General features: G+C 41.6%; 2 protein-coding genes across 3 annotated transcripts in view; one reads left to right on the top strand and one right to left on the bottom strand.

Moving 5' to 3' along the window:
• The first annotated feature begins 211 nt into the window (after positions 1-211).
• Positions 212-23,350, top strand: VTI1B (vesicle transport through interaction with t-SNAREs 1B). The gene is made up of 6 exons (XM_004262149.4): positions 212-667; positions 14,984-15,042; positions 17,238-17,429; positions 19,630-19,803; positions 21,381-21,442; positions 23,025-23,350. Exons 1-6 carry the CDS (start codon positions 553-555, stop codon positions 23,119-23,121), a joined length of 699 nt encoding a protein of 232 aa, XP_004262197.1. The 5' UTR covers positions 212-552; the 3' UTR covers positions 23,122-23,350.
• ARG2 (arginase 2) overlaps positions 23,310-27,775 on the bottom strand; it is a 27,396-nt gene continuing 22,930 nt past the window's right edge. For both annotated transcript variants that reach the window (XM_012531528.3, XM_049705297.1), the window contains exons 5-8: positions 27,531-27,625; positions 27,250-27,354; positions 26,144-26,280; positions 23,310-23,787 (exon numbers count right to left, since the gene is read on the bottom strand). In XM_012531528.3, coding sequence (XP_012386982.1) covers positions 23,582-23,787; positions 26,144-26,280; positions 27,250-27,354; positions 27,531-27,625 — 543 coding nt within the window. In that variant the 3' untranslated portion in view covers positions 23,310-23,581. The remainder of the gene's footprint in view (positions 23,788-26,143; positions 26,281-27,249; positions 27,355-27,530; positions 27,626-27,775) is intronic.

The following is a 27,775-nucleotide window of genomic DNA, read 5'->3' as shown; positions in this document are numbered from 1 at the left end:
TACTGATACCAAATCATTGCGCGTCAGCGTCACGCTGACGCCCGCGACGACGGCAGAACTACCTTCCCCAGCAATGCTTGACTTCCGAGTCTGAGTGTCTTCCGTGCCGAACTACAGCCTCCGGCATGCACTGCAGCGCCCGCCCCTCGCCAGAAGGCGGGGCCTGGGAGAGAGGCGGCAGCGCCGCCGGGCCCGCGGGTTCCCACAGTCCCTTCCGCCGTGGCGCTCTTCCCAGCCCCGGACTGGCTAATTCCGGGGTTCCGAGACTGCCGCTCGCGCCCGAGCGCCACCGCTCTCTCAGGAGTAGCCCGGGCAGCGCAGCCCGCCCGACTTTCCGTCAGGCTTTGGCGCCCGGCGCGCCGTCAGTGACGGCATGCAGGGGGTGGGCGTTCCGGCTCGGGAGGACCCAGCCGCGGCCCCGGAAGCGCCTCGTCCTGAGCTGCGGTGGCGGCGGTCGCCGGGATGCCTGCGCGGCTGGGCGGCTGACGGCGGAGTAGGAACGGGCCCCGTGCCCGGAATCTCGGCTGCCGCTGCTAGAGAGCGGCCTGCGCCATGGCGAACTCAGCCGCCTCCTCAGAGCATTTCGAGAAACTGCATGAGATCTTCCGCGGTCTCCATGAAGACCTACGAGGGGTGCCGGAGCGGCTCCTGGGGACGGCTGGGACAGGTGAGGCGGAGTCAGGCTGAGCCCAGGGGCACCCAGCTCCGCCAGCTCTGGGAAGAAGAGCTCCCACCCCCTTCCCAGACCCTCCCTCCCTTCTCTCCGCTTCTCATTCTCAGACACGCCCCCGAGGGCTGGCTGGGTCCCGGCGCCCAGGATCTCCCTGCCGCCACTTAGCGTGCTCAGGGATGCACCTCGGAGTGTCATCTCCCTCTTGATCCTCCTGTAGCCTTCAGATTTTTCTCGTTTCATTTTCACTATGGCAAGAAGAGTGTAGGGGACCTAAGCCTGCGATCCGGTATTTGAGTAGAATTGGGTTTTCTTTTGTAGCTCTCTGTTTTTTTTTTAAAATATCTTTATTGGAGTATAATTGCTTTACATTGTTGTGTTAGTTTCTGCTGTGTATTTTGTTTTATACATTTAACGGTGTTATTCTCAAAAGAGGTCCGTAGTTTTCACCAGATTGCCAGAGGATCTGTAGCACAAAAAGGGTTAAGAACCCAAGGGAATCATAACTTTTGGGGTTGGTAAATAACCAGTCGTGAGGGGGATTGGTCTTTAAAATCAGGATTGTGGTCTTTAGGTGTGGTCCCCTTATGAACTCTCTGCTTAGACTGTCTCTTGCCCCTTGATTTCAAAATTCAGAGTGCTGCAAGCTTTGCTTGGAGGAGCTAAGAGTTTTCCAGTTGAATCTGTATAGGAAGGTCTCCTATAGTTCTTTGCCTTAAGAAAAATAGATCTTGATGGCAAAGCAGATGAGACTTTTATTGCTTTTACTTAAGCGTCAAAGCTTGAGTGTTTGCTCTGTGTGTTACCCAAGGTCATATGAATTGAATGACTCTGGTGAGAATGAAATTCATACCTTTGTTTAACATTTACTGGGAGAGGCTGCTGCGTGCCAGGCACTGTCCCTAGATGCTGGTAATATTGCACATTACAGCGAAAAGACTTACAAATCTCTGTTCTGATGGGTCGATGATAGTATATAAATATTAAGAGGTGGTGTTAAGGGCAATACAGGAAAATAAAGCAGGGCCAAGGAATGGGGGGGGGCTCTAATTTTAAGTTGGGTGGCTGTGAAAGGCCTCTTTGAGGAGGTGGCATTTGAGCAGAGACTTGAAGTAAGGGAGTAAGCCACGCAAAAATCTGGGAGAAATGAGTGTCAGGACAGAATAGTACTGCAAATGTCCTTAAGCAGAAATGAGCTTGGTATGTTCTAGGAAGAACAAGAAGGCAGTGTGTTTGGGGTGGAATGAGCAGGGGAGATAGTTAGTGGTAGTAGATGAGGCTTTAAAGAGGTAGGCAGGGCCAGATTGCTTATGGGCCCTTGTACGCCAGGGTGAAAGATTTGCATCTTTTTCTAAATGTAGTGGCTTGCAGTTAAAGGATATAGAACAGGAGAGTGATGGGATCTGATTTACATGGTTGAAAAATAGACCTTCTTTTCAGCCTTGTGTTGAGTTAAATTTTGCAATGTCTATTTCTGTAAGGCTAAATAATGCCAAAGGACATTCTGTTTTGAAAAATAGAAAACTGAGTTAGTTATATTCACTTTTGTCATCTACCTAAACTTCTAATTCCTGCAAAGAGGACACTCAAAAAGGTGTGAATTTCTACCCAAGTGCAAAATACTCTAACACGAGTTGCTGGTAATGCTTTGTTCAATGAGTAAGTAAATAGAATATACACATATCCGCAGGTTATAAGAATTTCAACAACTTTTAGTCTTCTTCTTCACTACTTTATTCATACTTCTCAATAAATATTTGTCGAATAAGTTGAATTTAACTAAGCAAACACACCAGGCCTCATCTCTCATTCCTCTTTTTTCTAGTCCTGAGACTACTTCATAGGCTTTCCACCAATGAAGCTTTATTTTCCACCATGAATTATGAAGCACTGAATAATGTACATAACACATCCCTTGCATTTAGCTTATGCTCTGTAATTGAATTCAGTTTTTTCAATAAACATTTATTGAGAATTACGTATCAGTTAGTGTCCTGAGCCCTGAGAAGTTCCAAGAGTTCTTGCCTTAAATGGGAGCAAATTTACAACAAAGTGTGTGATGAGTCCTAAGATAGTTTTGAGACCATGACAGAAAAACCTAACATGGGCGTGGGGGAGCAAGAGGGAAGCTTCACAGAAAGGGGAACTTCTAACTGAGTGTCACGGGTTGAACAGGAGTCTGCCTGAGAGGGGAAATGGGAAGAGGCAACAAAGGAAGAAAAAAATCAAATATTCACAACTATTACTGGAGCTTAAGATATGTGTGGGACCTAGAGGGGTGGGATAGGGAGGGTGCGAGGGAGATGCAAGAGGGAGGGGATATGGGGATACATGTATACATATAGCTGATTCACTTTGTTATACAGCAGAAACTAACACAACATTGTAAAGCAATTATACTCCAATAAAGATATAAAACAAAAAAGATTCTTAATAAAGAGTGGCTGCCACTTTCATTAAAAAAAAAAAAGGTATGTGTGGGAGAATAGTAATAGATGAGGAAAGTAAGACACAGCCAGACAGTTAAGGGACCTAAGTGTCACATTAAGACATTGAGACTTGATATGGAGAATCAGTAAAGGACTTCAAATAGCTGACTAATATGGTTAGATTTAATTTTAGAAGGAGAATGCTGGTGGCTGAGTAGAGGATGAAAGAGAGGCACAAGAATCTGTATACCAGGGACCATGTTAGGAGCCTTTATGGCAGTCATCTAGGTAACATGGGACTCTAGATAGTCCCAAATCCAAGAGGTGATTCTGGACAGAAATTAACCATACTGATTGGACATGAGGAGTGAGGGAGACAGATTCAAGAATGTCTGCATTTTCTCACTTGGTCAGTTGAGTGAATGATAATTTTAAGAAATGTAAGAGTAGAAGCAGGCTTGTTTGGGTTGTGGATGAGAACATCAAGAGTGATTACATAGAATAGAGAACGTATGTCCATTCTAGCTTAACAGATATTTCTTCTCCTACCATTAAAAATAACATTTATGAAGAAGATACATGAGTTGAAAGGCAGTGTATTGTAATATTTAACAGCAAGGATTCTAGAGCCAGGCTGCCTGAGTTCATATCCTAGGTCCACCTCTTAATAGCTTGGTGACCTTGAACAACTTACTTTAACATAATTAGTTTCCCTTGCAAAATGGGAATCAGTCATTATATTTACTTCATAGGGATTTTTTGAGGATCAAGTGAGCTAATATATGTAAAGCCCTTAAAATACTGCCTAACAGTAGTAACAGCGATTAGCCATTATTCCTATTATATGGGAAATTGGATATTTTATTTAAATAAAACATAAGAATACCAGCTCTGTATACAACTACCCTTACCTTGCACTACTTTCCCTTTTTTTCTAGAGCACGTATCTTCTAACACACTAGACACTTCACATAGTTTTTTAAATTAATTAATTAATTTATGGCTGTGTTGGGTCTTCGTTGCTGCGTGCAGGCTTTTCTCTAGTTGCGGTGCGTGGGGGCTACTCTGTTGCGGTGCGCGGGCTTCTCATTGCAGTGGTTTCTCTTGTTGCAGAGCATGGGCTCTAGGCACGCGGGCTTCAGTAGTTGTGGCACACAGGCTAAGTAGTTGTGGCGCACGGGCTTAATTCCTCCACAGTATGTGGGATCTTCCCGGACCAGGACTGGAACCCGTGCCCCCTGCATTGGCAGGCGGATTCTTAACCACTGTGCCACCAGGGAAGCCCAGACACTTTACATATTTATGATATTTATAGTATATTATTTATCTTCCTTTCAGTAGAACAGTGGTTTTCAAAGTATGATTGCTGAACCAACAGCATCAGCATCACCTGGAAACTTGTTAGAAATGCACATTCTTGGTTCCCACCCAAGACTTATTGAATCATTAACTGTTTTAACAGTCTATTTTAACAGCCCTCTGGGGGATTTCTGATGCCTGTCAAGTTTGAAGGCCACTGAACTAGGACATAAGCTCATCAACACATGTTGTTTCTTTCTTTCTTTTTTTTTAAATACATGAAGCCTCTTGAGTTTTATTTGTGAGCCACCACCAACTCAGATATTTTTTGTTTGTTTGTTTGTTTACGTTTTTTTTTGTTTTTTTGGGTTTTTTTGCGGTACGTGGGCCTCTCACTGTTGTGGCCTCTCCCGTTGCTGGCCTCTCCCGTTGCGGAGCACAGGCTCCGGACGCACAGGCTCAGTGGCCATGGCTCACGGGCCCAGCCGCTCCACGGCATGTGGGATCTTCCCGGACCAGGACACGAACCTTTGTCCCCTGCATCGGCAGGCCGACTCTCAACCACTGTGCCACCAGGGAAGCCCCCAACTCAGATATTTTTCAAATGCTTTACGGACCAAACAGAGCAAATCTGCAGGTGAAATCTGACCTGCCAATTTAATCTTCTGTAGGTATGTTCAACAGGTACTCATTGAATGAATGCTTATGTACGAAACTAATGATTTGAAAATCAAATCATGGTTTTCTATTAATTACATTCCAATTGTAGAGACTATTTTCTCCAGAAGAAAATGTTGGCCTCAGTCCATAAAACACTGCTTAAAATTTTAACATTTACATGAGAATCATTCTTTTGTTAATGGGAAGCATAAGCAAATCTAATTCTAAAAATGACCCCTGAAGAAGTTAGTTAAATGGATAATCAGTTCACTCTTATAGATGCCTTCTCATATGATATTAAAAGGATCACACAGCCAGCATGTATTGGCATTCTTGTTTATTTCTTGTTACTTAAGTAACAAGAAGAAGTTTAAATGTTTAAACTGCTTAATTTGATCCTTTTCATGAAGGCATTTAAAACTGCTATCAGCCATACTGATATCTCTTTCTTTGAATTTCTATAGCACATGTTATTTCTTGTCTTTTTGATAATAGCCATTCTAACAGGTGTGAGGTGATATCTCACTGTGTCTTTGATTTGCATCTCCCTGGTGATTAGTCAAGTTGAGTATCTTTTCATGTACCCGTTGTCCATTGTATGTCTTCTTTGGAAAAATGTTTATTCAGATCCTCTGCTCATTTTATAATTGGATTGTTTGGGTTTTTGCTATTCATTTGTATGAGTTCTTTATATATTGTGGATACTAGCCCCTTATCGGATATATGATTTACAAATATCTTCTCCCAGTAAATAAATTTTTTTCATTTTGTTGATAGTTTCCTTTTGCTATCCAGAAGCTTTTTTTTTTTTCAAGCAATGTATTTTCTGGTGTGTGTTTTTTGCCTTTTTTTTTTAAATGTAGTTGATTTACAATGTTGTGTTAATTTCTTCTGTACAGCAAAGTGACTCAGCTATACATATATATATTCTTTTTCCTATTCTTTTCCATTATGGTTTGTCACAGGATATTGAATATAGTTCCCTGTGCTATACAGTAGGACCTTGTTATTTATCCATCCTATATATAACAGTTTGCCTCTGCTAATCCCAAACTTCCATTCCTTCTCTCCCCTACCCCCTCTCTCCCTTGGCAACCACAAGTCTGTTCTCGATATCTGTGAGTCTGTTTTTGTTTGGTTTTGGTTTGGGTTTGGGTTTGGGGTTTTTTTTTGGCTGCACCACGTGGCATATAGGATCTTAACCCTTGCTCCCTGCAGTGGAAGCACAGAATCTTAACCATTGGACCACCAGGGAAGTCCCTGTTCTGTTTTGTTTGTTTTTTAGTTAATTTATTTTTGGCTGCATTGGGTCTTCATTGCTGTGCACAGGCTTTCTCTAGTTGCAGCGAGCTAGGGCTACTCTTCGTTGCGATCCGCGGGCTTCTCATTGCAGTGGCTTCTCTTGTTGTGGAGCACAGGCTCTAGGCACATGGGCTTCAGTAGCTGTGGCTCGCAGGCTCTAGAGCACAGGCTCAGTAGTTTTGTGGAGCACAAGCTTAGTTGCTCTGTGGCATGTGGGATCTTCCTGGACCAGGACTCGAACCAGTGTCCGCTGCATTAGCAGGAGGATTCTTAACCACTGCACCCCCAGGGAAGTCCCCCTGTTTTTGTTTTTTAGATATGTTGATTTGTATCGTATTTTAGATTCCACATATAAGTGATATCATATGGTATTTCTCTTTCTCTTTCTGACTTACTTCATTTAGTGTGATAATCTCTAGGTCCATCCATGTTGCTGCAAATGGCATTTCATTCTTTTTAATGGCTGAGTAATATTCCAATGTTTTATATATATTTATTTATACACACACATACACACACACACACACACACACACACACACACACACCCCACATCCCACATCCCACATCCCACATCTTCTTTATCCATTCATGTGTTCATGGACATTTAGGTTGTTTCCATGTCTTGGCTGTTGTGAATAGTGCTGCTGTGAACATAGGGGTGCGTGTATCTTTTTGAATTATAGTTTTGTCTGGGTATATGCCCAGGAGTAGGATTGCTCTATCATATGGCAACTCTTTTCCATACAGGTTTCCATAGTGGCTGCACCAATTTACATTCCCACCAACAGTGTAAGAGGGTTCCCTTTTCTCCAAACCCTCTCTAGCATTTGTTATTTGTAGACTGTTTAATGATGGCCATTCTGACTGGTGTGAGGTGTTACCTTATTGTAGCTTTGATTTGCATTTCTCTAATAATTAGTGATGTTGAGCATCTTTTCACGTGCCTACTGGCCATCTGTGTATGTCTTCTTTGGAGAAATGTTTATTTAGGTCTTCTGCCCATTTTTTATTAGGTTGTTTGGCGGTTTTTTGGGTTTTTTTCTTTTTTGGTTTTTTTTTTTTTTTTTTGCGGTACACGGGCCTCTCACTGTTGTGGCCTCTCCCGTTGCAGAGCACAGGCTCCGGACACGCATGGCTCACGGGCCCAGCCACTCCACAGCATGTGGGATCTTCCCAGACTGGGACACGAACCCACGTCCCCTGCATCGGCAGGCGGACTCCCAACCACTGCGCCACCAGGGAAACCCTGCCCTGGGTTGTTTGTTTTTTGTTGTTGAATTGTATGAACTGTTTGCATATTTTGGAAATTAAGCCTTTGTTGGTTGCATCGTTTACAAATATTTTCTCCCATGCTGTGGGTTGTCTTTTCGTTTTGTTTATGGTTCCCCTTTGTTGTGCAAAAGTTTGTAAGTTTGATTAGGTTCCATTTGTTTATTTTTGTTTTTATTTCTATTGCCTTGGGAGACTGACCTAAGAAAACATTGGTATAATTTATGCCAGAGCATGTTTTGCCTAGGATCTCTCAGAAGCTTTTAGTTTGATGTAGCCCTGCTAGTTTATTTTTGCTTTTGTTGCTTTTACTTTTGGTGCCAAATCCAAAATATCATTGTCAACATTCAAGTCTTTAATCCTTTTTGAGTTAATTTTTGTATATAGTGTAAAGATAGTGGCCCAGTTTCATTCTTTTGCATGTGACTGTCAAATGTTTCCCAACACCATTTATTGAAGAGACTGTCCTTTTCTGTGAGGGAACAGGAAACAAATATTTTTCTCTCTCCTGGCACAGAGCTTCTAAAACCCTTGTAATTTCTGGGAGCATCTTTTATTCAGTGAGGCTGCTCTGGGTGGGCTCCTAGGTGGCTTCTGGATGGGAGCTGGTTACCAGAAAGACCAACCCATGATTAGAAGCTTGGATTTTCAGTCCTGCTCCACACTTCTCTGGAGACGGGAAAGGGGCTTCAAATGGAATTAATAATTAACCATGTCTATGTGAGGAAGCCTCCATAAAATTTCAGTAGTATGGGGCTCAGAGAGCTTCCAGGTGGTTGAACATATCCACACTGGGAGGGTGGTACACCTCAACTCTGCGGGGACAGAAGGTCCTGCGGGACAGAACAGGAGGGGAAAGAGACCCTCCAAGACCTTGCCCTATGTCTCTCTTCATCTGGCTTTTCATCTGTATCCTTTATCATGTCCTTTAATAAACTGGTAAACCTAAGTAAGTGCTTCTCTGAGTTTTGTGAGCCTCTCTACCATATTAATTGAATCTGAGGAGGGGGTCATGGGAACCTCCAGTTTGTAACCAAATTGGACAGAAGTTGTGGGTAACCTGAGGACCTACTACTTGCAACTGGCATCTGAGGTGGTGGTGGGGCCAGTCTTGTGGGACTGAGCCCTGAACCTCTGGAATCTGATACTGTCTCTGGGTAGATAGCGTCAGAATTGAGTCGAATTGCAGGACACCCAGCTGGTGTCTCAGAGAATTGCTGCTGTGGGGAAAAAACCCATACATTTGGTGACCAAAAGTGAAGTGTTCTTTGTGAGTAGTAAAGGAGACACACGGGAAACAAACAACAGGAGGAAGGACTAAGTTTTTTCCTATACAGGAGAGAAAGATAGGAGGGAGAAAGACTGGGTTTTTCCTAATACATTTCCCCATTGTATATTCTGGGCTCCTTTGTTGTAAGTTAATTGACCATATATGTGTGGACTTACTTCTGGGCTCTCTTTTCCGTTCCATTGAGCTTTGAATCTGTTTTTATGCCAGTACCATACTGTTTTCATTATTATAGCTTTGTAATATACAGTTGACCCTGGGTGCCAACCCTCTGCGCAGCTGAAAATCTGAGTGTAACTTGTTGGCCCTCCTATCCAAGTTTCCTCATTATCTGCAGATTCAGCCAACCACAGGTTATGTGGTACTGTAGTATTTACTATTGAAAAAAATCTGTGTATAAGTGGACCCGCCCAGTTCAAACCCTTGTTGTTCAAGGGTCAGCTGTAGTTTGAAATCAGAAAGCATGATGCCTCCAGCTTTGTTGTTCTTTTTCAAGATTGCTTTGGCTAATTGGGGTCTTTTGTGGTTACCTAAAAATTTTTGGATTGTTTGTTCTATTTCTATAGAAAATGCCATTCAGTTTGCTATTATTTTGTTGAGGATTTTTGCATCTGTGTTCACCAGGGATATTGGCCTATAATTTTTTTGTGGTGTTCTTCGCTGGTTTTGGTATCAGTGTAGTGCTGGCCTCTTAAAAAACTTTGGAAGTGTTCCCTCTTCTATCATAAGCTCTATATTTTGTCTGTTTGGTTAATTATGTATCCTAAGCACCTAGAGCAGTGCCTAGTACATACTAGGTGCTCTATAAATATTTGTTGAATGATTGTATAAATACTGTGAATTGTTGGGAAGAAAATAGTAATAATATATGATAGGTTATAAAAACTCAGTGTGATTTTATTTCTATTTTGCCATGTTTTCCACAGTTTCACCACTTTTAAAATCTATCTATCTATCTATATACCTATTTAAAAAAAGGATAGGATAACAGACACAATGTTTTCTACTTTAGGAATTTTGTATGACAATGACAATCCATTAGCATATGTGATAATTATTAATCCATTTAATATTACATTAAGCACCTACAACCATAATTTCTAGTCTTAGCTTTGCAGCATATGAAGATGTCTCTCCAAATACCTCAGACTGCTATAAATTCTTATCCAATTAATAGAGTAAGTACCTATAGTCATGACTTTTAGTTTTAGTTTTGTAGCACCTGAAGGCACAGTATTTTTTTTTGAAGGCACATTATTAATGAACATTATAAAATTATTGAAAGTTTTTCATTTTAATTCACTTAAATCGCAGTATCTATACGTGAGACTCCATTATTTTAGAAACCAGAAAAAATAATAACTATGAAGGACCATATGTAGCAGGTTGGTAAACACAATTACTCACTAACTGCAGAATTTTAATTTTTCCAACACTCTTCATATTCTTTGGTGAATTTTGTTTTTGCTTAGTTTGTCCTACCTAGGGATTTACTTTTAAAAAACAGTGGTAGTTACTATTTATTGAACCCTTAATATGCTTGGCATTTGTTATGTCTTTGTTACGTGTATTGTCTCTTTTAACTCTTTCAGACAGCTGTATGAGGTCAGTACCGTTGTATTTCTTATTTATAGTTGAGGAAACAGGCTTAGAGAGGATCAGGTAACCATGTGGTCTACAAAGAGGATGTAGGTCCTAGAAATGCCACAATGGGGCGCCAAAAACATTAATCACAGATTTTAAAGATCCTGGTGAAACTGAAGTTATTTCCACAGTTGTGATGGACCAAGGTTAGTCATTCTTGGGCTGGCAATTCAAATAGCCTATAAGAAAGAGAGGCTGCCACCCTGGTCGAACATGAGGTAGGTTTCCTCTAGCACTTTCAGAGCTGGGTGTTTCCATTTTATTCCATGTCCGGGGCATTGTGCGGCCATCCACCCAGTTTACCAAACATTCAGCTTCAGAGTGAGTCAGTCACAGGTGAAGGGTTTGGGAAGGCATGTGGGGTAGGGGATAGTGTTATTTGGAGTAGCTCACTCTTGTTTCTGGTATCTGTTCTACCCAGTATCAGTCCTGTTGTTTTGTAGTTGATTGTAGTGTTAATTCTAACTCCATAAAAAATTAAGAGGTTAAGAGGTTTGAACATATTATACCTGTATACCTGGGAGCACGAAAATGCCCCTCCACACTATAGTGTACAGAAGCACTGGGTTGGGAGTCAGGAGACTTGCATTCTGGAACTAGTGTTGCTACACATCTACTCCTTCTGTGGCCTTGGGGAAGACAGTTTCTGCAGGCTCTAATTTCCTCAACTGCTAAATGAGAAGGTTAGACTAGATGATCTCTGAGGTCCATCTCAGCTCTTATATTCATTGATTTCACAATTCTGAGTCTAAAGCATAAAGGAACAGCTATTGATACCTCTCAGTTGGGTAGGGGTTTAACCTCTTGAACCTTTAAAAGTATATAAGTTGTAGAGCACTCCTAGTAGAATGCATGCCTTATGAAATTAGATAGAGAGCAGAGTATTCCAAAAAGACTGAGAATAACAGAATCATGCAGGGAAGTTAGTGAAAGGATCAAGATTCTGTGTGCTGCCTCCTTCCCCCCCCCCACTCTTATTTATGTAGCTACTTTCTTTGAGTCATTCTTAGGAATGCAGATTTTCATGTCTTTTAACAAAGAAAGAATAAAGGAGGAGAATTTATGACTAATAGAGATGTAGAAAAATCTAGGACGGGAATGCACTTAGAGAATACTGTCATCTTGGATCAGAAGTGAGTGTGCTTGAGTTTGGAGATGTGCCTATTCAGAGGAGTGACGACACTCAATACTTTAGTGAATGCTTGTTACAAAATAATATGATAGCTCTCCATGGAAGTGGCCATTCTTGACTGCAGATATTATTTCACTGCTGATAGCTGAAAACGCAGACTACTCAAGGATAATAACAGCTGCTTTGGCACTTATTTCAGTTACATCATGGTTAGTCAAGATGTAGGCCCTTTGCCAGGGCTGAACTTTCTCCTATTTTTTTTTTTTTTAAACAAAAAACCCTGGGTTTTGGGCTTCCCTGGTGGCGCAGTAGTTGAGGGTCCGCCTGCCGATGCAGGGGACACGGGTTCGTGCCCCGGTCCGGGAAGATCCCATGCGCCGCGGAGCGGCTGGGCCCGTGAGCCATGGCCGCTGAGCCTGTGCATCCGAAGCCTGTGCTCCGCAAGGGGAGGGGCCGCAGCAGTGAGAGGCCCGCGTACCGCAAAAACAAAACAAAACAAAACAAAACAAAAACCCTGGGTTTTGTGAGTGGTGTGTAGTGAGAAATAGTTTACCTGGAGTACCTATTTAGGGAATGTCACATGACAACGAAGGCAGCTTAGTAAAGGGTGCATTGTCGTTTGCTCTTGTAGGCAATAGCAGTGTCTAAGGAGTACCCTACCAGGTTTAGAGTTCTAGAAGCTATGGGATGTATAAAAGAAAAAGTAAATTTCTCTACTCAGAAGGAGCTTGATCTCAAGTTGAGAATATAGAATATACACAAGCAAAATGATTTATGATCATTTGAAAAGCAGTGGACAGCTGACATGCTAGATGCTGTTGTGATTAACAAAATGTAAATCCATATAAAGCATTACAGTGGTGTTACATCTTACATGGTATTTGGCTTTAAAGTCAAGGTGTGAGATGAAAATCAGGGTAAACAGAATTATCCAAGAAAATCTTAGGACAGCATGTCGAGTACCCACGTGCCATCCCTTTGTAAGCGCAACTCAGCTGTTTTCTTGGCATTGGAAAAGATTGCTCTTTCTTCAGTTGATGGAAGTGCTGGCTTGTATTTAGAAATCGCATTGAGCTTTTTAAAAGACCGTGTCCTGGGCTTCCCTGGTGGCGCAGTGGTTAAGAATCTGCCTGCCGATGCAGGGGAGACGGGTTCATGCCCCAGTCTGGGAAGACCCCACATGCCGCGGAGCGGCTGGGCCCGTGAGCCATGGCCGCTGAGCCTGTGCGTCTGGAGCCTGTGCTCCGCAACGGGAGAGGCCACAACAGTGAGAGGCCCGCGTACCGAAAAAAAAAAAAAAAAGACCGTGTCCTTAAACATGCTACAGTATGGATGAACCTTGAAGACATTATGGTAAGTGAAATTGTAAGATTATTCTTATATGAGGTGCCTAGAGTAGTCAGATTCATAGACACAGAAAGTAGAATGGTGGTTACCAGAGTCCAGGGAGAGGGGAAATGGGGAGTTAGTGTTTAATGGGTATGGAGTTTCAGTTTGGGATGATGAAAAGGTTCTAGAGGTGGATAATGGTGATGGTTGCACGACATTGTGGATGTACTTAATGCCCTTTAACTGTATACTTAAAAAGTCAAAATGGTAAATTTTCTGTTATGTATATATTTTACCACAATTAAAGAAAACTATATCCCCAGATTGTGAACATAATTCCAAAAGATGAGTTCAAAAAATATTGTAAGCAATGACAACTTTGTGGTAATAAGTAGATTATGTATAGATTTCCAGGGAGAACATTCATTTGGATGTATACATTAAAAAAAAAAAAACTCCTCATAAATAGGACTAATTTTTGCTTGTTAGATATGCTTATTAGGGCTTCCCTGGTGGCGCAGTGGTAAAGAATCCGCCTGCCAATGTAGAGGACACGGGTTTGAGCCCTGGTCTGGGAAGATCCCACATGCCATGGAGCAACTAAGCCTGTGTGCCACAACTACTGAGACTGTGCTCTAGAGCCTGTGAGCCACAACTACTGAGCCTGCGTGCCTAGAGCCCATGCTCCGCAACAAGAGAAGGCACTGTGATGAGAAGCCCGCGCACCGAAGAGTAGCCCCCGCTTGCCGCAACTAGAGAAAAGCCCGCATGCTGCAATGAAGACCCAATGCAGCCAAAAAAAAAATTAAAAAAAAAAAAAAAAAAGCTATGCCTGTTAGGTATGATCTACCTCCTCATTTTATAGCCAAGGAAGGAGGTTAGGTCCCAAAGAGATGAAGAGAATTATCCAAGCTTACATGTTGAGTCAGACCCAAAGCTAGAACCAGAACCTAAGCCCCTTTACTCACCAGCACTTCCCCCATACAGATGTTTACCAGGTGACAGCATGCCAGTACTCCCTTCAACATTTTTGCTGTGTCCAAGCACCATTTTTACTATAATTAATCATTTTATTTATATGAGTATTTCATGTAAAATGCATTTATTTAATACATAAAGTTACTTTAAAAGGAAATTTTATATCACTACCTTAAATGGAAAATCTATAGAACCTATCTAAATGATCAGAAAAAATACAGTGAAGGCAAAACAGTGCTGTTTTAGTTAGATGTTATTGCTTTGAAGCTAAAGCCTGTTCTGTTTTTGTTAAAAGGGGAGATTAGTAATTTTTAGTTGTTAAAGACATACTAGCACTAAAATGATATGATGCAAAGTACTGAACAAGGAGTGACTTTCCCTGTGTGAGTCAGTGGTATTTTACGTCATTTCCCATACCACTGCCCGTGGGTGTGGCTAAGAAACTTGTGCTGTATACCATGCAGTCTCTCCAGCGAGCAGAGTAGGTGGGTTTTGAATTTGTTTTGCAGAACAGCAGTGGATAAGGGTTAATATAGAGATGTGATTTACAGTGGGAGTGAAAATGGGGACAAAGATTTCAGAGAACTAGTATTGTTAAACATTCTTATTGATGAAAGTGTGCCTGGTTCCTGTTAGGATGGGTGAAAAAAGACTGACAATGATTGATTTAGACCTGTTGTCTTTCCTAGTAGGGATGCTGTTGGTCTTTGGGGCCAGATCATTGTTATGCAGGACTGTCCATAGCATAGATATTCTTGTTCCCTGGACACTTAATGCCAATGGTAATACCGTCCCTCTCCCTTCCCCCCAGTTACTGTGATAACTAGTTCCCCCAGGTTTCTAAATGTCTTTTAGGGGTGATTAAGTACTGTAGTAGTACCCTCAGGAAAGGAATGTGGAGTTTATTCTAAGCAGGGGGTATAGCCTCTAGGAATGTTTGGAAGCAGGACTGAGCATTGAAAACTTGTCTGTCTTTTCCAGAAGAGAAGAAGAAGTTGATCAGAGATTTTGATGAAAAGCAACAGGAAGCAAATGAAACGGTGAGAAGAAGGAACAAGTCCTTATATCTTCTTCCTGTTTGTTGGTCTTTTCCAGAAGTAATGCTTGTGACCTGATCACAGATTAACTGTTCCTGTCCATTGATCTTGCTTTTGATTATTTCTTACCAAATGAGGCCAGTTGATGGGGCTGGGTGTTGAGGGGCAAACACAAATGGGTAAAACTTGGAGACCCTCCTGAAATGAGTCTTTGATAATACATTGCTGCTGTAATAAGGACATTCTCATACTTCTGCCTGGGTGGTCTTTTAAAATCTCATTTTAAAAGCTGGCCATTGAGATCAGTTATTCTCCTTTGTTAAACTTACTGTCACACAAAATGGAGCTCAGAGGTGGTTCTAGCCATGTTCCCTTCTGGTTTTGGGGGTTTTGTTTGTTTGTTTGTTTTGGAGAGTGTTGAATTTTGCATATATGCCAGTGTAGTTTTTATTTTATTATTTATTTATTTATTTATTTTGGGGGCTGCGCCGGGTCTTAGTTTCAGCACGCAGGATCTTTCGTTGTGGTGGGCAGGCTTCTCTCTAGTTGTGGCGTGTGGGTTTTTTTTCTCTCTCTAGTAATGGGCTCTGTAGTTGTGGCGCGTGGGCTCTGTAGTTTGCAGCACGTGGGCTCTCTAGTTTGCAGCACGTGGGCTCTCTAGTTTGCAGCACGTGGGCTCTCTAGTTGAGGCGTGCGAGCTCAGTAGTTGTAGCTCGTGGGCCTAGTTGCCCAGCAGCATGTGGGATCTTAGTTCCCTGACCAGGGATCGAACCTGCGTCTCCTGCATTGGAAGACGGATTCTTTACCACACTGGACTACCAGGGAAGTCCCTGTTCCCTTCTGTTTTAAAAGACAGGAGGATTTGGTACCTTGGGCAAGGCATGCATGGACAGGATGAGTTCCCAGTCAGGACCCAAAGCTTGTCAGATGTTGGTCCAGGTTGCTGAGCAGTTTAAGAACTGCTTCTCTCTTAATCTGTGCCTTTTCTTTAACAACAACAAAAAACAAACAAACAAACAAAAAGCAAGTTTTGTTCTCACCTTTTCGAAGTAAGGGTCCTCTGTTCTCCATATCATTGTGCTCTGGCTTCAGCAGAACCTTTTAGGAGGCTGGAGCTAAAATCCAGGTCCCTGGTAGTACTCCAAAGAAATAGTTGCCCCTAGTATTTGCTACTCCAGAGTAGACTGAAAAATTCTTTTTAAGCCAGAGAACTTCTTTATTGCTTGTTGAAGAACAACTTCCTTATCTCAATGCAGTTCTGAGAAGTTAAGCTTATCTGCATCCTTTTCTCTATTCTGCATCTATTTTAAGAAGGATCAGCCTGCCAGACTGTGGAAACTATCTCCTTCGTAATGGGAGTACCAGAAACTTTTCTAATACCTGTGTACAGCTGGGCATATCCATGATACCTGTTACAGAGCCAGTCTTCTTTTTCACTTAACATCTTGGTAGCATTTCAAAAACCTTTTAATTAATACCAATTTATTTGTTTGGTGCTTAGATACTTTCTTTCCCTGAACTTAAAAAAATTAACCAGTCCTACTCTGGCCATCCCAGACAGACGGCTTCCTGTAAATTGGGTCTAGGTGTTACAGTTTACTTATCCCAGAAAAATGGGAATGATTTGGACCCCTGGTTATTCTGACATGGAGACAAACAGTTGATTTTCAGAAGGAGGAGGAAGGGAAGAACCTTGATGCCATACCCCTAGCATTTTTAGTACAGTAGATCTCAGAGTGCTTCATGAAAGCACTTGAACCATAACAAGCTAAGAACTTGGTATACTGAAAAGAGAATTTGAAGATTTTTGAATCCTGACTTCTCTTGTTACGTAATCTTGAGCAGGTTTCATCAAGTCTTATATATGAAGTAGAAGTAGTATTTCCTACCTTATTGATCTGTTGTGAGGAATAAATGAGAGAATGCATGTAAAAAATGTTTAATAAGCTATAAGGTACTTGTTAGTTTTCTCACTCATTCATCACATACTTTTTGAAGGCCTGTTCTATGCCTGCTAGGCACTGTGCCAGGCACTAAGAGTAATGAAGTGAGCGTGTCACATGTGGTTCCTGCCCTCCTGGACCACATGGTTGAGTATTTATTTACGGTGATCTGTGGTTTGATTAGTCCAAACTAGACGTATTACCCATATGAGAGAGAACAGCAGACCATCTACTCACTACTTTCTGCCTTCCTAGCTGGCAGAGATGGAAGAGGAACTACGTTATGCCCCCCTATCTTTTCGTAACCCTATGATGTCTAAGCTTCGAACCTACCGGAAGGACCTTGCCAAACTCCATCGGGAAGTGAGAAGCACACCTTTGACAGCCACTCCTGGGGGTCGAGGAGACATGAAATATGGTACATATGCTGTAGAGAATGAGCACATGGTAAGCTTCAGCTGTCTTTTCCCTTACTGGTCTGTGGTACAATGATTAACCATATTGTAGAGTACAGTTCATGTCATCAGTGCATACTTGACTTTTTTTCCACCTTATCCTCTTTCTTAAATCCAATTCCCCTTCTCCCCTTGGGTGCCCACCTCTACTGAATTTAATGCAGATCATTCCAAACAATTTGCTTGTTTAGATTTCTTTGTATCCTTTATGTATAAAACAGTGCTTGGTGTGTAGTGGTGATACACAAGTGTTACCTATTCATATTACATCTGGACTCTGTAGTCTGACTCATTGATCCAGTTTCTTTCTCACATATGCCCCCAAAGTTCAGTTAGGCTTTTAATTTATCAGAGTATTGTTACAAAATTAACCCATGCTTTCCCTTACATTTATATCAGGATGGCCCAACAGCCCAGATACAGTAGAGAAAGCAGGCTGCTTCTTAAAAAGCGGGCTAACACCTTACTTTGTTGTGATAGAAAGTGCGCCAGACTGACTCTCTAGCCTCCAGTATTCTCATTTATAAAATTAGACTGTCTAAGCCGAAAACCTGTAATCTCAAACTGTCTAGAGAACACGGTTAAAGGAATAAAACTTCACAAAGATTAAATTTTATGTGTTACATTTGGGATTATATTCCACACCACAAAGTAGAAATGGCCTGACCAGTAATGTGGGAGAGAAGTGAACAGGGCCCACAAGTGCAGACTGCACGGATGTAGAAAGGCTAATGGCACAATTTTAAACAAATCCTATTTCATGATACATCCTGAATATAGTTTAAGAGATATTCAAATGATACTAGCCTGACATTCCTGATGTCAAAACTAGAGTATTTGAGAATGTTAAATTTTCAAAATTCACTTGTGAAAGGAGGGTGAGAAAAGGCTGGCAAGTAGAGCTTGTTAAAGTGAGATGAAAGGTGTATAGTGACTTTGGTCATTTGTGACCAAAAAACCCTGAAAACAAAAAGGGGGGAGATAATTCCAAATAATAATTTTGCTTTAAAATTATTAGTTTCAGAAACTATTTAGATATACAAACCACCTGCAGTAGAATTATTGTTCCGAATCTGGGGTTGATCTGTGTGACCTTACTGTCTCTTCCTGCTCTTTCTTAAGCCTAATCAGTTGAAAATCCCCATCTTTTATTTTTAAACCCCCTTTTTCCTGCTGCTTTATAAGCCAATGTAACTGGGATTTATTTCAGCCTCATTCAGTGGTTTCCTCATCCACTTGTTCATATGCCATATATGAACTGAAAAGCCTTCTTGTTGCTTCTGATCTGGGGATGCATCTTTTGCCTTCTTGGTGGTGGGGTCTAGTGCTAATAGTCACCTGCTCAGTAATAGGCCTTGTGAGCCAGCCCCTTTTTGAGTGCGTTCACATGCGTGCTTTGAATAGCTGAGAACTTAGAGCTGCATCCATTTCTGTCAGTGGTTATTTCTGGCCTGACAAAGGCTACTTCTGTCCTTTTGCCTTCTGTGCTTAGGATTATAGGTGGAATAAAACTTTGGTGGAGATTTAGAAATAGGGTGCTTGGGAAATTAGGGCAGCTTTTTTGGCTCCAGATATTACCTTCCCTGAGAGCAAATCACCAGTGCAACAACTTCAGTTTTTGTTTTCTGTGTTTGGCCTAAGGTGAAATTCTTTTGGAGGCTTACCAAGAGTGTAGCCACTTTTTTCCCAGAATGTGGTAGTGTCTCACACTTTTAAATGAGTTCTATATGTGCTGAAAACAAATAGCTTATTCATGGTCCCTCAATCCTCAATACCAATCAGTGGGCATTTTCAGTGAACTAAACTATTTCTAGGGCGGTAGAGTTTAGTTGGTTTGCTCTCTCAAAATTACAGGCTGTATGCATTTTGGGGAAGCTACTGTACCCCACATCAGGGCCATTGCCTCTCAGAAGTTGCTAGTCCAGAAAGCACATGAACCAGTTCAAATTCATCAGGAGCACAGGGAAAATGCTCTGATGTGTTTAATCCTTTTCTTGCCTCACTTAAGTGTAAGAAGCAGTGAATTGGGAGGTATTATGATCCTAGATTGAATCCCAGGTTCTCTTTTAGTTTGATTTGTTAGCATCTTTGGTTGCCTTAAAAGTAATGAAAATTATTGCACACGATATTCCTTCTTATAACTTCATTTATAATGGAAGAAGTATAACATTTCCCTTCCATACTGTTGTCAGAATCGGCTACAGCCTCAAAGGGCATTGCTTCTGCAAGGCACTGACAGCCTGAACCGGGCCACCCAGAGTATTGAGCGTTCTCATCGGATTGCTGCAGAGACTGACCAGATTGGCTCAGAAATCATAGAAGAACTGGGGGAGCAACGTGAACAGTTGGAACGTACCAAGAGTAGAGTAAGTCTGAGTGGATGGGGAGAGGGGCAAGAGTGGGGAAAGTAGGTGGGCCCGTTACACCCCGATGCCTTGCTAGTGCCAGAAGCTACCACAGTTCCAAATTCAGGGTATGACCTTTTAGGTTCTTACTCTTTTCTCTGTCTGTAGTTTGCTTGGCTGAAAGATATCCCTTGGAAGTAATTTTACTTCTAAGATTTAGAAGTCATGGGGGGCGGGTAGGGGGTGGGCTGCAGAAATCCAATTTCTGCATTTATTGAAGATTGTCAAATAAGATTGTAGCCACTCCATCCTTTTACTAGGTCCTGTATTATGAATCAGATTTTCATTTCTCATATGTCTAGTAGAACATCTGCTATTCTTAGGAAAGCTAAGATCTCTTTAAGTAGATGATGCTTTCATGTCATTTAGAGCCAAGGCTATTTTCCACATGTCATAAAATAGTACTACTGACAATTTAGAGAGGTTCAATTCTGGGCTCTAACTCTTTACTGTTACCTAAGGTAAGGGAGATCATTGTGAGAAGAAAACAAATACTCAGGCCAAATGATGACTATACTGTGGTGTCTAATCTACTACACTCTAAGAGGCTCTGGAAAACAATTCATTCCTTCCTTTCTGTACCATCTGCAAAGGAATTTTAAAAATAGTACAACTTGCCAATGGAATGCTGTATTCTTAAGAGCATGAGGCAGATCCAAACTGAAAAACAGATACTGTGGGCAAGACTTAGATATATGAGAAAATCATCTGAAATCCCCACACTGAGTTATTTTTCCAGCTTAGTAGCTGTAATTCTCCATTCTTAAAATTAAGTCAAAATGATGCCCCCTTCCCTCCTTAGTGAAAATCCACAATAAAGTACCGAATTCAAGTTAAGCTGTAGAGAAGGCAATTTGTTTTACAGATTGTATGTTTTTTTCACTTCTGAACTTAACCAGGTGGATTAGTTGAACTTAAAAGCTGAGAAATGAGCTGAGAGATCAACTTAACAAGGTCGCTGGGGAACAGGAACAGATGGCAGGTGGCATCTGTTGAAATATCCTCCAGCTATATAGATTAGTAACAGGCAACCAAAAGGGAATAAAAAAGGCTTTAAAAAATATTTAATTCCTTTCACAATTCAGTGTGTCTCTTAAAGGGATAAAGAAAAAAGAAAGAACCAGATCCCAAAAATGGTAGTCCACCAGCCTGCAAAAACAAACATTAACTCAAGAGGCTTTTCTGGAGTTTGGCTGATGAAATTCAAATCTTAAGTTGCTCAGTTACGTCAGTTACTGGCAGGTACACTTGAAGACTTTGTTTTGAGTAGTCAAGGTGAAAGATTAGCCCAGTCCCAGAAGTCTCCCCACAGCAACCTTGGGATATAATAATTCCTAGGCCTACTTGATGAGTACTAAAGTATATTATCCTTTCCAGTTTCTTCTGCTTATATGCAGAGGCCATCATTTAAATTGATTTGATTTCTGGGAGTTTTTCAACATATACCCCTTAATGCCCACTGTCAATTTAGGAATGTTCAATTCTATAGTGTGTACTTTCGAAAGAAGGGGGAAATAATTGCTATTTTCTCTTCTCAGCTGGTAAACACAGGTGAAAACTTGAGCAGAAGTCGGAAGATTCTCCGTTCAATGTCCAGAAAGTAAGTTTTAAAAATAGTCACAAGATTAATTTCTCTTAATTCTAATATCTTTCAACCAAGAATGTCAAAGCTTTAAACAGTGACTGGCAAAGGTGCTAATAAAGCAGAAGAAATAAAAAATATCGTATAGTTAAATATCCCAGGACAAAGTCCTTTGTTAAAAGTATATATACTGCTCTGATTTAGAGCAGTGGAAACTTTGTCCATTGGAAGGACTTTTATTTTATTTATTTATTTGGCTGCTTTGGGTCTTAGTTGCAGCACGCAGGCTCTTTGTTGCGGCATGCGGGATGTTTTTTTCGTTACCGTGCACGTGCTCAGTAGTTGCGGTGCGTGGGCTTCTCTCTAGTTGTGGTGCACAGGCTCAGTAGTTTCAGCGCGCAGGCTTAGTTGCCCCGCAGCATGTGGGATCTTAGTTCCCCGACCAGAGATCGAACCCGCATCCCCTGCATTGAAGACAGATTCTTAACCACTGCACCACCAGGGAAGTCCCTGGAAGGACTTGTAATCCCAGCTTACTTTCCTTAGAGAAGACAGCACATGGGAATAGAGCTTCATATTCCTGGAAATAAATCTGTAAAAACTTAATTAGAAAACTTTTCACTGCTACTGCTTCGTACTTGCTTTTGGCTCTGCTTGCCCTTCATGGGAGTCAACCCCTTATTTGGGAGTTCTGTCTTGTTAGTAGAAGTTGACTTAAAAAAAAAAAACAAAAAATGTTGAGGTAAGTGCTGACAGCAACAAAACCAGGGGCAGAAAGGAAGTATTGCCACTGAGGCTGAATTTGGGGTAAGTGGGTGTAGGTATGCATGAAACAAACTACAGTCGAGTCATGAAACAAGCAGGAGCGTGGGATTTTCCTAAACGGTGGCAAATTCCTTGTGGAATAGGGGAATACGTTCAATTTAGAGTGATGAGATTTTTTGTGTTAAGAAAAGAGTATAGGAGCTTCAAAAAATTTACTGCCTTTATAAAGGTACCCATAGAGGAAGAAAGTAAAAAGGGCAAGAAGTTCATAAGAGATTGAAAGGCACTACTCAGCTTCTAGTTAGTTACTTATCCTAAAGCAGGAACCCCTCTCCCCACCCGAGCTGGACTTCAGCACTGGAGTGTCTGTCGCCAACCCTTCTCCTAATGTGTGCTCACAGCTGTATTATGTAATCAGTCAGTGCAGCTCTAGATGGTTAGGTAGTGGGTTTGTATTTCTGCTGTTTTGAAATATGATTCAACCTGATTTCAGAAATGGTGTACTTCTTCATATGTATATTTAATATTTTTCGAACTAGCTGCTCATAGAAAAACTATTTTTAAAGTGAAGTACTAACTACCATTTGAAGACATTGTAGAAAAAACATTTATATGCTTTGGTATCTGTTGCCCCAATTTTCAATATTTCTGTGAGGTAGATAGTAATTATTTATAAGTTTCTTTAGCTGGTAATACTAAGTGGCTACGTGATCAAAAATTCAGTCTGCCTCACAGTATCTGGCCTTGGCCCCAGGTCAAACCCCTAAGTATTAAGAATGGAAAGCAATAGGTTATCCAGACTTCTGACTACATCCCACTTTGCTTCTCCTTGTAGAGTGACAACCAACAAGCTGCTACTTTCCATTGTCATCTTACTGGAGCTAGCCATCCTGGGAGGCCTGGTTTATTACAGATTCTTTCGCAAGCACTGAACCTCCTACAGGGAACGGTTTGTGGACCAGGACTGTGACTCTGTGAATGGTGTTAGAGACGTGGAAAAATCTTACTGTTGCTGTGAGCTAACGGTTCAAGAAGGCACTGTGTAGCCAGACTGTGGGAGGAGGGAGGAAGATGGAAAACCACTTAAATGTGAAGGAACAGCAATAAGACCAGTATGATATACCAAGGTAGTAAATGCTGTTTATGAGTTCTTTAAGTTTACATAGTGCTCTAACATATTAATACCCTGTGAGCTTCAAAAAACCAAATACATTTACAGCAGTATTATCGGTCACCAAAATGAAGGGGAAGGAAACTTTACAATTGTGAGAATGCACAAATGTTCTCATTAAGGCAGTACTGACCCAGACGATCATTTAGTATCTGTCACCACAAATGCCTCCCAACTCTGGAATGCCCATTGCGACAGACACGTGTCGCACACAGTATTTCCTAAATTCTTACACGTTCTTCACTTTCCGATTCATCTGGTGAACTAGGAGTAGGAAGTTGGTCATAGACAATGTGCCCTCCCTCCCTTGTCTGCCCAAAACTTGAAGCAATCACATCCACTGCCAGGCTGGCTGTAGCCTTGGCCTCTTCCTCCGACGCAGCCAACCGAGGATTGACTTCCACAAGATCCAGTGCTGAGAGCAACCCTGAAAGAACAAAGTATGACCAAAAAAACTTGCTAGCTGCTACTTTCAGCGAGAGTCGTCCCACCTGGGTAGAACAAGCTAAGGTAAAAAACAAGTTATTTTCTACTATAAAATTATCCACCGTCAGGAAGCCCCTTATTCCTCATTCTCTTGGGCATGAATTTAAGTTAAAAACACTCATATACCAGAGTAGGATTGAAAGAAACCTTTAAGGTAATAAAATCAATTATCCCTGTTCAGTGAACGTAACAGGCATAGCTGACAGGCTTTCCGGTTCGCGTAGGAGCTGGGTCGGGGTGGGGGGTAGGGGGGTGGTAGCAAGAGTTTCCAACCTAGTCGGGAAAATGTGTCATTTCCAGTGTTTCTGGGCCCTCCTAGATGCCTGCCTGTAGTTGCATGAAGAGCAGATCTCTCACATCTCACTAGCCAGAGCACTGTTCCCACTTTTGAACTCTTTTGCTGCATCTGTATCTCTTAAGGCACCATGTGCCCTAAAGTATAGTTATTACTGCATATCTCACTCTCACCCCTGAGCTCTGAGGGCAGGTTCCACTTCGGACACAGTTTTTAGGTCTCCCATCAGACTAACCCAGCATCTTGCACTTGGTCAAGGGAAGACTTGGTCATACTTTAATTTGAACTCCAGTTACCTTCTGTGACAGTTTGGGAACTTGTGCCAAAGGGTTTGAGATGGGAAGATTAGACCAGAAAAGAATCTATCCAGACCTGCCCTCTACCACCACCCCAGTACATACGTACGTACGTACATACATATATATATACTTCTAGGTATATATAGTTGGTTATTCTGGATGAAGTTAATCTACCTCCTGCAAGAGTCATCTGAAGAAACTAGCACTGGAGAATATAAGTATCCGAATATTTAGGGCGGCCATAAAGCCTGGAAGCAGGGGTGAATATACCTATTGGTTTACCAATATTACATTATAGTACCGATACATGTTATGTTCAGTGCTGTTACGTCCGCTCAGTGTGCCGTCCCTTATTAGCAATGCAGAGTTCAGTGCGCTGTGCAAAACTACAATGAGCAGGTATGTTACTATAGCGTTTCCACCAATCCCTGCCTGCACGTTCATCTGTGTCTGATGGCTTGTGTGTCTGATTTCCACTGACTAAACGTGGACCTTTTCATAGCCCAGAAGTAAATCAAGAGGGCACAAGCTATTAAAAATATATATTACCCATGTTTCTAGACTGTTGCCACCTTGTAAATTAATTTAAGCAAACTGCTTTATCTATCTAGTTGACAGTGTCAGGACAGACAGCCTTTTAGAATAACATTGCAGCAGGGAAGGGAGGGACATGACATGACCACTGCCCCATCTAAGTGCTAGAGGTTACCAGCCTGTGCTCTAAGTTGTGTTACTGGGAACCAGAATGGAGAATTGAACTTCCAGGTTCACTGGCCAAGGACAATTGACAACATCTACAGTTGTGGGTCTGAGAATAAGGCTATCTTGCCCCTGTCAGATCTGATAGACAAGCATTCTTCCCCTTTCTTTAGTGCCTAAGGCTCTGGTAGGCTCCAGAGCCAGGGAGACCATTTCTCAATTTCCGTATCTATCCCAACTAGTCAAGGGTTTTCTATGGTCCTGAACCTTTCAGTGTGAGGTCTCTATGCTATCTTGACCCTAATTTCACAAGGTAGTATTGAAGTACCATGTGGTAGTTGCTTAAATTTTGCAATGAGAGGTCATTTAAAGTAGCCTTAAAACCCAAAAGCTTTCTGACAGAAATGGAAACTGTTTGCAAATGAGTATGAGTTGTGGGATAGTAGCCTCTTGTAGCTACTCTCGATGATCTTGCATTCAGTTTACTCATCTTCCTGTCAGCCATTCATCTTCCAGTATCCCCCTATTACAGGTCCTATCAAACAAGCCCTAGTATAAGACTTACATGAAAGGACCCAAGGTATTGTCCAGCTTTGAAACATCTTCAAGAGAAGCTTTGACTTGACATTCTTAACTCCCAGTGAACCAACCTCTTAGTGTCAGGCTTAAAATTATAGCTATTTGGCCTCGGCTTTCAACCTTAATCTGCCTTTATACAATTCAGATGCAAAGAACTGCATCAGTTTGGCAGTTTATTCTTGTATTTATTACACGTTTAAGTAGACAGACAATTTTTTATTCAGTGTTACCTTGGCATATTTTGTTATAAAGCCAGGTCCAAACATGCCTCTAAATGACTGTCCCTTATTAGCCTGACCACATGACTTATAGCTATAGACGTTTAAGCAAAAACAGTGTCGGCAGTGACGTAATAGTAGAAAAGATCCCCTGGCAGGCAAGAGGCTTAAGCATATTATGTAGTTAGCAGGTTGATCACTGCTTACCTGTATTGTGTACTTCCTCAGTAATATACATGCCTTCTCGATAGGTCAGTCCCCCTACAACAGGGGTTCCTGTGGCTGGAGCCAGCGTAGGGTCAAATGCATCAATATCGAAACTCAGATGGATTGGCCTTTGTCTTCTTGAAAGGAGTAGAATAAGAATAGTCATTTGGGCTGTACTTGGACATTCGTCGTTCCTACAGTTGCAACTCCTTGATTTTGTTGCTGTTAATCCTAGTACTTTGTTAATATGGCACATTTCCAGATTTCCTATTCTGGAAGCTGTTGAGTATGTTAGATGCCTATGCACCACTTCATAATTTTGCCCTTTGCTCTGTGTGCCTCAGACAGACTAACTCCAATTTGTATTTCTGATTTACCCTGGGCATCAGAGCTCTTACATTAAGAACTATCAACAGAGGGAATTCCTCACTTCCATAGGACATGGGTTCTGACAGATTGTAGTTTAAGTTGGATTGATCTAGGTTACAGTTGCAGTTGCTGTTATACTCTGAGAGAATAACAGCAGCTCTGAACTTAACTCTGAGTTTATGTTTGCAATCTTACCATCTCCTACTTCTAACTTGTTTAGCCCAGGTGTCCAGTGGCTGAAGCTAACATACAGCAAACACCTATACAGTAAATTATTTGCACTTCTTAACAGCTTAAGAAATGGCATACTACCAAGGTGACAGTTAATCACCCAGAAATGAAGACTCGGCACTGGGAAAATGTTCTTAACTAGCATTTGATTAGTATTCATCTCCCATCTTTCTACACTACCAAGATTTGCTTAATATAAAACTTTCAGATGAAGCAGTTGTGAGGCTGGGAAGAAGAGGACAGTTGAATGCTTCTCCTCTCAAAAGGTAAGCATTAAAAATGGAAAGAGAAATTCATAAGAGCTGTTTTCCCTCCCAACCCCAGAAGAAAAATATGACCTATATTTCATATTTTCCCTTTCTGAATTTTTTTATATGTACATGTTTTACTTTTATTTTAAAAGAAAGGTCATTATCCTCAAGAGACAGGCTAAAGTGTACTGCCCACTGAGAATCTGTCCTGTTCCCTTTGGGACCTAGAAGTAGATATCCATTGTAGTTACTTACTTGCCCATCAGCAGATCGAATGTCTGTTCCATGACCTTCTGGATACCAAGTCGATCTATGTCTCTCATGGAAAAGTACTGGATATCATAATTCTTTAAAATAAAACTGGTGACATATAAAGGAAGGAAGCCTTAGTTTAAAGAGCATTTTTAATCAAATGTGGGGGGGCGGGGGGTTGTCTTCATAGTGACCTACAACAGGTTAAGGCAAGAAACAACCCATCAAGTGGAACATTAGTGGCCAGGACAGGCCCAAAGCTCAACTCTAATGTATCAACTTACTGTTCAGGAGGATCCACATCTCTTAGTCCAATGTATACAATACTTGGAGAAGAGATACAAGGTTTGATCCAGGAAAATCCTGGGAGTTGTGGGACCTATGAAGGAGGAATGAACAGGATTCATCAAGGATTCTTGATCTCATCAAGATAGTCCCCGTGTGCTTCCCAGTGTGCTTTCTCCTCTTACCCACAGTATATGGGTAAAGCAGCAGACACACTTGATCTGGGAAGGAACTGATAGAAGTG

This window comes from Orcinus orca, chromosome 2 (genome assembly GCF_937001465.1).
Source record: "Orcinus orca chromosome 2, mOrcOrc1.1, whole genome shotgun sequence".
Taxonomy (NCBI): domain Eukaryota; kingdom Metazoa; phylum Chordata; class Mammalia; order Artiodactyla; family Delphinidae; genus Orcinus; species Orcinus orca.
Note: the sequence above shows the minus strand (reverse complement) of the source record. Positions and strands in the feature narration are given on the sequence as shown.